We start from the raw sequence: 13145 nt of genomic DNA, 5'->3' as shown, positions 1-13145 counted from the left end.
CTGTTTCAATGACAACCTGTTCAATAGTTTTCATGTTGTTGATACAGGCCACGCCTCCCCAAACACACCACACCTGCAGAATTCATTGATCGCGCAGAGAGAGAGAGAGAGGAAGAGAGAGGGAGAGTAACCTTTAACGTCCGATACAGGAATTACTCTAAGGCTCACGTAGGCCATGGCTGTTGCCACTGAGACAATGGGTGTGTCTGCTTATTGCTTACACACACACACATGTCAGCACCAGCTTAGGATTTACAATTTTGGATTTAGGACATTCTGAGAAAAAGACCTCACGACTACAAAGGACAGTCAAACCTATTGTTGTTTGCTATAGAAACCTCACTTACTTACTATAGTCCAGGGCTGTAAGTAACAATTATCTCCATAATTTATTGATCTGTCATTAAGTTTCTCAATTAATTGAGTACTTTGTTTGTTTGTTCCTTAAAATCAGAAAATGGTGATCAGTGGTTTCCAAACCTGGAAATTATGATGTTGTTTTGTCCACAAACAACTCAGTGTTCATGGTTTCTTTGTTAAATAGATCAAAAGATACCAGAAAATATTCATATTTAAGAAGTGGGAAAAAAAATCAGAAAGCTTGTTTGGAATAATCGTTTATCACAATTCATTTAAAAAAAAACAACGAAAAATTGTTGTTTTCTGAAGCGCTTCCTGATCGCCATCGGCTCTGTCAAACCTCAAAGAGCACAGCGACAACTTATCAAAGCAATGAAACCTGTGACAAAGCAGATAGTGACTGAAGAATGTAAACAGTTACAGTACATAGTGTCTCCATATAGGATTTACAACACATGGTCCACGATACCAATAACATCACGATACAAGGATTCTGTGATAAGACAATCCTACAGCGATACGTCACAATATCTGTCTAAGTGAACTTTAAACTCACTCTTCTTCAGCCTGGTAACTAGGTGACCAAGTTTCCCCTCATTCATTAGAGCAGCGCCGCCGTGTGGACACATGAAGTACCTATGTTCGGCTCGTGAAACTAGCACAGACTGTTTAAAATATCGATATTTGCCCTGGCGTATCGGTTATCGTATTGCATCGGGAATAATAATCGCTAATCGATGAATCCGTCCATTATTTTCTTGATTAATCGAGTAATCGTTTGGTCCATAAAATGTCATAAAATTTTGATTTTCCAAAGGTGTTTTTCCAAACAAACCCGGAAAGGATGATGTCCTCATATGTCCTCGTTTTGTCCAAAAACCAAAACATGATTCAGTTTTAATGATTTCTTTTGTCATACAGAGCAAAAGAAACCAGAAAATATTCACATTTAAGAAGCTGCAAAATCCTTTAATTCCTTAAATGCACATATTTTTGACCCACCCCTGCTACAAAGGACATAATACAACATGAACCAAAAATCAAAGTATGCCAAAATGCAATATGTCAAAGCTGCAGATTGTCAGAAATGGCAAATAAAGCAGGATACATGTAGTCAATAAGATGAATATCTATGTATAACAGATAAATAAGTGAATTTATAATTATTACTATATTGAGCTTACGTCACCACAGAAGTGTTGATCTCACATTACCACACGTCAGACTTCACAGTGAGTCACGTTAATTCCTCCAGGACAATTTCACAGTCTCTTTATCCCTCCCCCTTCCTTTTTAGTTGTTGTTTTGTTGCTTTGTTTTGCTTTAGCACGCCGTGATAAGAAGACGGTGTAGCGTTGCGTCTATGGGTGTTGAATTGCCAAGGTGAAGTTTGCGACAAACCATAGGGGATTCGCGAGTATGTGCGCGTGTTCATTTTTACGCGTGTTTGTGTAGTCGTGCGTGAGTCTGAACTCAACCAGCTGATAAATATTTCACCTGACTGACAGAGGCTGACGAGCTAATGCCTCTGTGGCCAGAACAGAGATGGGAGAGCATTATGGACGATATTTGTTAAAATGTGTGTCAAAATATCTTCGTAGATTCATTATTGTCTGGATCTGTACACGTCTTTATCCACAGACTGAAGAGAACAGTCTCTTTCTGCACAAATAACATTTTAAATATGTGTTTTTTTCGAATGAAAATAAAAAAAAAGAAGAAAAATAATCAAAATTCAGATATAGCAGAAATATTTCACAATGGTATTGGCCCGTATATATTCAGACTCCTTAGCGCGTTGGTACGTTGGTATGTTGGTACATTGCGCGGAACTCCTGGGGGGCTACCGTAATAACAAGTATATAGGCACAAGGCTCAATGTCTCTGCTTTCCCGTGTTTTGTTTTTTATTTTCTATATATCACAAACGGCCTAGGAGTTATGGTAATGGGAAATACATGAGTTCCATGGAAACCAACACATTTGCTCTTATTAGGGTTCGAGCACGACTGTGCAAGAACCCTATTGAAACTGTAAGAGTTATTATTATTCTTCCGCCAAATGAATCGCCTTTTTGAGGCCTTTCCCATGCTCAAAAACTCACAGATTTTTGCGACCACGTCAGGCCTGGTGAAAATTTACGTATTTCAAAGGTTCGGTGAAAAAGCGTGGAAAATTGGAAGTGGGAGGGGCAAATAACTGCTCCGCCCCCCCAAAAGCGTTTGTCCAGAACATCAGCTTTAACGTACATGCACGAAACTTGGTACACACGTTCCTTAGGTCAGGACGGTCAAAAAATCTATCGAACACCTATGCTCTAAAACGAACAGGGAAGCCGCCATCTTGGATTGAACGTTCACTATTTGGCGATTTTGGCGAATTTACACCATCGCTACAAAATCTATCTCCTCCTACAGTTTTTGAGCGATCACCTTCAAACTTGGGGAGGTCACTGTGGACCAGTTGAGGAACAGAAACAATTGGAAGGATTTTTTAAATATCGTATGGCGCACGAGATAGGGGGCGCTAAAGTTGGCGAAAATTCAGGTGTTTCGCCGCAGAGAACGAAACTCTTATAACTTTACAACGAAAGGTCCGATCGGAACCAAACTTGCTGTGAGTGATGATGGGTGGTTTCTGAAGAAGACTACGAAGAAATGGTCCATTTTGAAAACAGCGCCTCCTGGTGGTGGCCATTTTGGATTGAACGCGAAAACGGCGGCGTTTTTGGCAAATTTACACCAGCGCTACAAAATCTATCTCCTCCTACAGTTTTTGAGCGATCACCTTCAAACTTGGGGAGGTCATTGTGCACCAGTTGAGGAACAGAAACAATTGGAAGGATTTTTTAAATATCGTATGGCGCACGAGATAGGGGGCGCTAAAGTGAGTGAAGAACGAAACTCTTATAACTTTACAACGAAAGGTCCGATCCAAACCAAACTTGTGATGAGTGATGATGGGTGGTTTCTGAAGAAGACTATGAAGAAACGGTCAATTTTGAAAACAGCGCCTCCTGGTGGTGGCAGAAAACATACAAAAATTACACCAGCGCTACAAAATCTATCTCCTCCTACAGTTTTTGAGCGGTCACCTTCAAACTTGGGGAGGTCACTGTGGACCAGTTGAGGAACAGAAACAATTGGAAGGATTTTTTAAATATCGCATGGCGCACGAGATAGGGGGCGCTAAAGTGAGTGAAGAACGAAACTCTTATAACTTTACAACGAAAGGTCCGATCGGAACCAAACTTGCTGTGAGTGATGATGGGTGGTTTCTGAAGAAGACTATGAAGAAACGGTCAATTTTGAAAACAGCGCCTCCTGGTGGTGGCAGAAAACATACAAAAATTACACCAGCGCTACAAAATCTATCTCCTCCTACAGTTTTTGAGCGATCACCTTCAAACTTGGGGAGGTCACTGTGGACCAGTTGAGGAACAGAAACAATTGGAAGGATTTTTTAAATATCGTATGGCGCACGAGATAGGGGGCGCTAAAGTGAGTGAAGAACGAAACTCTTATAACTTTACAACGAAAGGTCCGATCGGAACCAAACTTGCTCAGATTAATAACAGGCCAGGCCTGAAGACATTTATATGAAAATATTCAACTTTCAGCGCCCCCTGGTGGCTAAAGGCCAACATTGTCCGATCTGCAAGAAAATTGAAATGTGAGGCAAGTGAACTTCCCTGAACACTTTTACGGACACGACTTTCACCCACAGGAAGTCGGCCATTTTAAACAGGAAGTGCCCTCTAACTTTGCTGTACATTTACCGATAAGCACAGAACTTAATATGTGAGACCAGGGACCTGTCCTGAACATGTCTATATAAAAATATTCAACTTTCAGCACCCCCTGGTGGCAGCAGATAGTATTACATGCACACGTCGCGATGGCTCCTCAGACCGACATGCGTGGGGACGCCGCTGAAAATAACTAGCCCCGCGAGCGGTGAATGAACGGGTTCGTGGGCGAGGCGAGCGAGGAGGCGTGGCACACGCCGACGAGCGCGCATCGGCTCGAACCCGTTCAGATCCGCTCGCGGGGCTAGTTATTTTTACTACTTATATTTTAAACCAGGTTTTGCGATAATTTGTCCTTTTTTTTTTTATTATTAGTGCTGGGCGTCAACGATGACGACTGACCGAAAATGTGACATGTGCAGTCATGTTTATGTGCCGCGGCAATGGAGTCCAGGCACCGTTTACCAATTAGCTCTGTTAGCTGTGTTAGCTCATTTAGCGCCGTTAGCGTGCCCACAGTTGAAACTGGAGCGGTCTGTTTATGAAACGAAAATAGCAGCGATACAAATAACCAGCGTACTTGTGTACTGCGTATGTGTGCCTCTGTTTTTAAAGTTTAGCGTTACATTATCGTTACTCAGGTCATCTGCTAATAAGTAAGAAGTTGAATTGTGGGTAATGAAGCATTTTTAGAACCACTGGTAGCATCAAATAAAACTATTTTTTAAACTTTGACGGAGTGATTTTAGTTTCACGGAATGACTGAACAATAATAATGAGCATCATGCAAAGCGTCCAGCCGGTGTGTGTGTGTGTGTGTGTGTGCAGCAGCCAAAGATACCACATCATTTGTCACCCACCCAATATTTCCATTGAATTTTATGAACAAATCTGACTGATATTGCACCTTCTTTTTCACCATGCTCACGTATCACACTAAAGCATTGCTGTGTTTATGTATGTATGTCTGACCTTTACCTGCATTAATTCACATTTTAAAACGAGAAACTGGGCAAACACGTCAGATTAATGATTGACCGTCACTGCATTTATTGAATCAAGGTTTGGCCAAAAGCTGTTCAGCTTCAGAAATTGTGACTCACATTGGATCGCAGTGGTATTTTCCAGGCGTATAAAAGGGGAGGTTCAAAGGTTGAAGATTATAAATGTAAATAAAAGACTGACACACACTCGCGTAAATACATAATTAAGTCCAAGTGTGTTAATATTTACACTGGAAAATAAAATCAAATTGAATGGGATGATAAGAGTTTGTCTTTTTTTTTTTTGTTGCAGACTCTGAGAGAGAGGAGGAAGGACGCTGAAGAGACGGAAGGAAAGACGGAAGGAAAGAAGACCAAGGTGGTAGAGGAGAATGAGAATTCCCCGTACAACCTCTGCAGCCCCGTAGACCTGGATAAGGTGTGTTTTTTGAAACAAAAAGTATCTTGAAATGAATTGAAATTTTCTAAAATGATAGTCAACATCACCCTGAACAAGGATCCATTGAAAATATTTGCAAACCTCTTAAGGAATAATTTTTATGAATTTTTGAATTTGAGGAAATTATCCATTTGCCCTTATACACTTTGACAACGAGGTGACTTTATTAAAAAAAAAACTAAAAGTAATTTGAAATCACTTGGAATGTTCTAAAATAATAGTCAGCATCACTCTGAACAAGGATCCATTGAAAATATTTGCAAACCTCTTAAGGAATAATTTTAATGAATTTTTGAATTTGAGGAAATTATCCATTTGTTCTGATGCAGCGTCACCCTGAACAAACCACCCTAAATAGACATGGGTCATTGAACATGGTTGAATTTTGTGCAAGAAAGATGTGTAGTTGATGTTTAGGTAAATGTCTCCCTTGTTTGTTACGACGCCACCTACTGTTTCACGCCCTGCATTGCTTGATGAATGTAGACGAGCAGGTGTTGTGGACACTGTCCATTGTCGCTCTATCTCCACTGTTGATGTGAGATTTAATGCAGAACAATGAATTAAAAGATCCCAAGGACAATCCAAAAGTGGCTCTTACAAGATGCCCCATCTTAGGCCGTGTCAGCACATTCTGTCCTTGAATTTCAGGGAATTGTTTCCTGGAAAGTCCTGGAAATTTGCAGGTGTGGGAACCCTGGTCTGTGTGTGTGTGTGTGTGTTTGTGTGGGGACAGCGGTGATCCGGGTAGATGAAGAGTGAGCGGTCGTCAGGTCGTTCACCTCCTCAAACGTCCCTGTTTGTTTGTTCACCCTCAAGTTCTCACACTGTTGGACTCACATTCACAAACACACAAAACGCACAACCAGCCTCACCCCTTCACCGTTTCACCCTTTCACCCTTTCACCTCCTCACCATGTGTTTCCCCGTGTTATTTCAGTAGTGAATTAGTTCCTAACCATCAACCAATTTATAGGTCATTCTCATGAACGTAGATCCATTACCTGAACATTCAGGGATGGCACGATATCACAAACTAGAGTACGAACCGATAACGATATAAGTCCGATACAGTAATTTTAGATCTTTTATAAAACTATGAAGCTGTTAACAACATCTTTGTGCCATTCCAAAAACACAATTCTCCAACAGTGTATCAAATATTCCATTAATCATTTCCCATAAATGAGAAATGAACAGCCCTCAACATGACTCAGCTAAAATGCTGTTGCATATCTACTGATTATCGAGTATCGTATCTACCTGGAAAACCCATAATGTCTATTATTCACATATGCACACAAATATAGTTTATTTGAATTAGATTAGTTTAGTTTTTGTTTTAGAAGTCTCACAGACAGTGTAAAGGCTCTATTATTGAGAGATTTCAAACTTGAACAAATTGTCCTTGTAAGTGTAGAAATAACTCTTTAACCAGAACTACTACTGGTCTAATCCTGACCCTGACCTAAGCCTAGCTTTTAAAGACATGTCTTCACCTTAAAATGTAGAAATGTACATTATGGGGACTAGATTTTTGTCCGCATAAGGAAGACGCGAAGTCCCTGTGTGAACAGATTTAGGTCACACACACAGGGTGACAGCGTCATGAGTTCAAAACATGCTGGTTGTGATTGTCACCGGTTACATCAGCACAGACTCTGTGTGATGATGATGATGATGATGATGATGATGATGATGACGGAGTGAAACCAGTCCATCTTGTTTGCTCTGTTGCCGAGCATCAGTGCGTCCATCAATGTTCTCAATCTCCATTGTGGGTTTGATGTCGGTAACGAAAGCCAAAAGCACACCAGGCATTTTTGTTGTTTTTGTCACTTGAGCTACAGTGCACGGTGAAAAATAATGTCTTTTGAATAATATAGTGTCATATAAAAGGACCTGATTTCTCTGATGTGCATGAAGGGATCTGAGAATTGAAGGAAAACAATAGGGAACCATTCAAAGTAATGTGGTGATCATGCACCAAATAAGAATTATACTGACTAAAATGAACAAAATAAGTAAAAATAAAAAAGAGTCAAATAAAGTAATACTGCACATTTAATGTGGTTCCTTTGCTGTTCCTTTACTGTAAAGGTGTGTATTTTCTGTACCAGTAGTCCTCATGGAGACAAAAACCTGGTTCTAATGAGACAAAACTTCTTTAGCAAAGATATGAATTGAGGTTAGATATTAACCTGTTCAAGATAAGGCTTTGTTAAGGCTGTCTAAATGAATTGCAGCTTCCTAAGAAGAATAGCTGTGTGTGTGTAATAACCTATCTTTGTGGGGACATTTTGTGTGCGTCACACACATTTAAAGGTCTTTTTCAGGGTTAAGACCTGGTTTTAAGGTTAGGGTTCAAGAGTTTTTGACGCACAGCATTGGTTTCGCTTTATTTATTTATTTTAAAAGATGCGCATGATGCCATTTTAGTTTACGTGCTGTGGCAACGGAGTCCAGGCACCGTTTACCAGTTAGATCCATTAGCGCCGTTGGCGTGCCTACAGTCAAACTGGAGCGGTCTGTTTATTAAACGGAAAAAGCAGCACTGCAAATAACCAGCGTACCTGTGTACTGCGTATGTGTGCCTCTGTTTTTAAAGTTTAGCGTTACTTTAGCGTTACTTGGGTCATCTGCTAATAAGTAAGAAGTTGAATTGTGGGTAATGAAGGCAGCAAGTTTGATGAGGGATGAGTTGATCCAAGACTCTGCATCAGTATCAGCCACATTCGGGTCAAAATCAATGGAAAAAAAGTGGATATAAAATTTATAAAATCTGTAAAAGGCTAAATATTGCTGTAAAAAATTTAAATAAAAAGCATAAATAATATTGTAACGTCATTAATGTCATTCTTGGAATCAAATTAATTGTGCCAGACGTGGTATCAAGTCTCGGCCTACTAAAACCTGCTTTGTCATAATATTTTCAAAATGTAAATGAAACCCCCTCATTGTCTTCATTTATTCACATTTCTCATGAAGTTTTCATGAGAAATGGTTAATCAATTATTAATTACTAAATGAAGTGTCAACTATTTTACTAATTGAAGAATCACTCTGAGTGTTTTTCTTTCAATAATTAAAAGAAGTGTCTCTGATTTTTCAGCTACTTAAATGTGAATTTATTGCAGGGAGGACTTTTTCTCGTCCGATACTGATATCATGATCTACGACTGATGAAGTGTAAAGAATTAACACTTGAACAGCCAGGTGACAGCTTCTATTCACCTAAAATGAGCCTGCTATGACTCATCTCAACCTCAGGCGACTGTGTCACTCCGTGCCTGATACCATTATCCTCACGAGTCAATAATGCCTCAATAATCTGCGTCATATAAAAGGAGCTGTGATGCTGCAGAAGCAGATGACGTTAAACGATAACGTCGATGTTTCTGCCGCTCACTCTGACCACACTCTGACCTCCTCACACCTGTGATGGTTTCAAATATGACCACAGAGCAGTCTGAAGCTCTCATTGTTTACATGTCTACAGGTGTCACATGTGTGCGGTCTTTGAAGCATGAGGAGCTTGTAAAAGAAAAGAAAAAAAGAACAGCTCATCACGCTCTGGTCTTTGGACTCGTAATGAAAATAAAACTGTAATCAAATTCAGCGGCGTGGAAGGTAAAGGCTGCAAAATGTCACACATACACGGGCGAGACGTGATGAACACTCATTTCCTGGTTTGCTCTATTTGTCCCTGCATGTGCTATTCTAAAGGTGTTGGCTCTCTGCTGCCGCCTGCTGGAGTAAAGTGATTCTCCCCGCCCTACAGTGAAGAGCAGGGGCGATAAAATTCAGATTAGTCTGGTCAAGGGGGGTCAGTTTAGATAAAATTGGAATAAAAAACAGTTCAGGATCGAGCGATAAGTCGATGAATCGATTATTAAGTTAATCGTCAACTATTTTGAGTGTTTTTTTTTCAAGAATTAAAGCAAGTTTTCTATTTTACTGGAAAGACATCATTCAAATTTTTATCTTTTTGGTTTGTGGACGAAACAAGACATTCGAGAACGTCATCATATCCATCATTTTTTGACATTTTTGCATCACTAAACACAAAATTCCATTGTGATATTGCAAAATGAGACATTCATGTTGATATTTCCACACAATTTCAAAGTCAAAGTCTTTGTTTTGATCTATACCTCACAATAAAACCATACTGTAATAATTGAATAATGTGATAATTAGAGTCAAATGTCTCATTATGGGCTGCCAGTTTTGTGTTTGACGTATATCTCTCTGTTGTCGGGTGCGTCTGCAGGATCTGGTGGACTGGAGAAAGCCTCTGGCGTGGCAGGTCGGTCACCTCGGGGAGAAGTACGACGCGTGGGTTCACCAGCCGGTCGACAGACCCATCAGACTGTTTGGAAACCCCTTACTGGAGGCCGGCACCAAGACTTCCTGGTAAGGCGGGACATTTATTTACTGTATAAGAAATGTAAATACTGTAAAGTATGGAATGTGTCTGCACCTAGCTGCTGTTGTTCACAGGCTTGGTTTGATACGAAGATTTCACGTCACTGTTATTCACATACACGGAATTATGACAATCTTTAATTATCTCTAAAAACACTCAAGTGAACACAAAGTGAAAATTAAGAGAATCATTAGGTGTGAATGTACACCTGCATGTTAAATATTTATGTTTTATCCTAAGTAACCTATGCGAAATGTGTCATTTTATGATATTCAGCCAGAAACCTAAATAATAACTAAATAAACCTGTGTTCATAGTGGTGTTTTTCCTACATCCTCATGAGGTGACACTTATCAAGATACAAAGTTCATGATGTGACCTTGACATACATATATTTATATTCACTTGAAATTCACTTCAACAGCTGATTTATTGACCCTAAACAACAAGGGCAAAGGGTGTTTGACAATGTACTCTGTGCCGTTTGACATCTACTGCCCCCTTCTGGCCTTTATTCCTTACTGCACTTTAGCTGAAGTTATGTCTTACAATTAGGAGTGGGTCAAAACACTTATTTGGAGATAATAATATATCCTCCTCCTTCCTCAAAGAGTAGAGTTTCATTTTCGATTTTAAGATGATTCAATTATACTACAGTTCAAAGGTTTGGGGTCATTTTTTTTGGTGTTTTCCATTAAAAGCCACACTTTTATTCACCAAAAGAGTTGCAAAATGTAGAGAAAATATAGTCAAGACGTTGACAAGATTAGAAATAATTTTTTTTTTTCAAGATAATAACTGCTTTCAGCTGTGCTGAAATAATTGCGCAAGGGTTTTCTAATCATCCAATAGCCTTTTAACGCGATTAGCAAACGCAATTTACCATTAGAACACTGGAAATGGGCCTCTATACATCTATGTACATATTCCATTAAAAACCAGACGTTTGCATTGAAAAAATCTTGATTTTCCTTGAAAAATAAGGACATGTCTAAGTGACCCCAAACTTTTGAATGTAGTAGTGTAAATGCTCTATCATTTTTTCTCTCTTTTAGCGCATATGGGTCTGCCGTAGTCCAGGATCATTGGGTTTATGTCGTGATGACTCATTTAGTTTTATTTAAAGTGGTGGTTGGTGTGGTTTCTTGTCCACAGGTACTGGGTTCCAGTGGTGTGGATGCCCCTTGTGTTTTATCTCAGTTGGTACTGCTACACGACACTGGCCAAAGGCAACAGCAGGATAGACGTCACCTCAGGTAACACACACACACACACACACACACACACACACATGCTGATCTTCTCATGACCACGCCATTTTCATTCCACTGTTTTCACGTGTACGTTGTTCGTACGTTCCCAGATTTCTCCATCACCATCCATAAGTACGCTTTCCCGTTGCTGTTTCTCATTGGCTGGTTCTTGTGGTCGTTCATCGAGTACTGCATCCATCGCTTTGTCTTTCACATGAAGCCGCCAGCCCATAATTACTACCTCATCACGCTGCACTTCCTCCTGCACGGGCAGCACCACAAGGTACAAACAACATCATCATCGTCGTCATCATGGCTGAGGCTGAAGAAGCAGAGCAGATATCCTCATTTTGGGCAAAGCGACGATCAGTCCATCTATTGATTCGTCAACTATTGTTATTTGAATTTTCGGTTGTTGAGTCTCACTCGTGACATTTCTTTCCTCCGTTCAGTCTCCGTTTGACGGCTCTCGGCTGGTCTTCCCGCCCGGCCTCGCCTCCTTGGTAGTGGGCAGCTTCTACGGCACCCTCCACAGCACCTTACCAGAGATGATCGGCCTGTGCTTGTTCGTCGGCGGACTGTGCGGCTACGTCGTCTACGACATGATCCACTACTACCTTCACTACGGCTCACCGAAGAGAGGCTCGTACATGTACAGCCTGAAGGCCTACCACGTCAAGCACCACTTTGAACACCAGAGATCAGGTGAGCACACGTCGACTTTGACAAAGTTGTGAAAGACGCAAGCGTTTTTGTTTTGAAATTCTGTGAACTATTTCAGTGGCCTTCTCCTGACCTGACTAGAAACCCTTGATTTGATGGACTGAATCTTCATAATAATCCTCAATATTTTCCTCCTCCAGGTTTTGGAATCACCACCACGTTTTGGGACCACCCCTTCCACACAGTCATCCCCGACGAGAAGTTCTAACGCAGACCCGGCTCTTGTGTAGGGCCTCAGAACTTCTTCTTGTTGTTATAATAGCCTCCTTGTGTAGTCGCCAGGCCCTCATGACACCGTTATATATATCGCATAGTTCAAGTCTCTGCAGCCACAGCTTCCACAGGCACAGGAGGGAAGGAAAGTCCACGTATGAAGAAACGTGGAACCTAACCGATAATGTGCTGTAATCCAAACCTCTGTGCGTCACATCCAGCCATCGACTCTTTCTTCATCTCATCTGAACCAGATGCCATCACCTCACCTCACCATCACCTCACCACGCCATCACCTCACCTCACCATCACCTCACCTCACCTCACCATCACCTCACCACGCCATCACATCACCTCACCATCACCTCACCTCACCATCACCTCACCACGCCATCACAACACCTCACCATCACATCACCTCACCATCACCTCACCTCACCATCACCTCACCACGCCATCACAACACCTCACCATCACCTCACCTCACCATCACCTCAAGACGTCATCATCTCACCACGCCATCACCTCACCTCACCATCACCTCACCAAGCCATCATCTCACCACGCCATCACCTCACCACGCCATCACCTCACCTCACCATCACCTCACCACGCCATCATCTCACCCCGAGCCATCATCTCACCACGCCATCACCTCACCACGCCATCACATCACCTCACCATCACCTCACCACGCCATCATCTCACCCCGAGCCATCATCTCACCACGCCATCACCTCACCACGCCATCACCTAACCTCACAATCACCTTACCACCCCATCACCTATCATCTACCTATCATCACGCCAAACTGTTCAGCTGGAGTTGGGCCATAGAGAGAATGTGAGGGAGACACATTTACACACATACAGTAAAGCAAAACATTTGCAAAAATCACAATTTTTATAATGTTTTTTTCCCCCCATTTCTTATCATTTGCCAATAGCGTTGCAAGAAAAGTAAACACACTTTTGTA

At 41.2% G+C, this 13145-nt stretch overlaps 1 protein-coding gene across 1 annotated transcript in view; it reads left to right on the top strand.

Moving 5' to 3' along the window:
* Positions 1–12163, top strand: part of fa2h (fatty acid 2-hydroxylase) — a gene marked incomplete at both ends in the record, with an annotated part of 35908 nt that extends 23745 nt beyond the window's left edge. The window contains 6 exons of the mRNA XM_083894026.1: positions 5404–5529; positions 9824–9966; positions 11135–11235; positions 11343–11515; positions 11685–11937; positions 12096–12163. Of these exons, the coding sequence (XP_083750152.1) occupies positions 5404–5529; positions 9824–9966; positions 11135–11235; positions 11343–11515; positions 11685–11937; positions 12096–12163 (864 nt within the window). The remainder of the gene's footprint in view (positions 1–5403; positions 5530–9823; positions 9967–11134; positions 11236–11342; positions 11516–11684; positions 11938–12095) is intronic.
* Between the last annotated feature and the right edge of the window lie 982 nt (positions 12164–13145).

Source organism: Microchirus variegatus, assembly GCF_963457635.1.
Source record: "Microchirus variegatus genome assembly, chromosome: 8".
NCBI lineage: Eukaryota > Metazoa > Chordata > Actinopteri > Pleuronectiformes > Soleidae > Microchirus > Microchirus variegatus.
The sequence above is the reverse complement of the archived record's forward strand: the minus strand, read 5'-3'. Positions and strand labels throughout refer to the sequence as shown.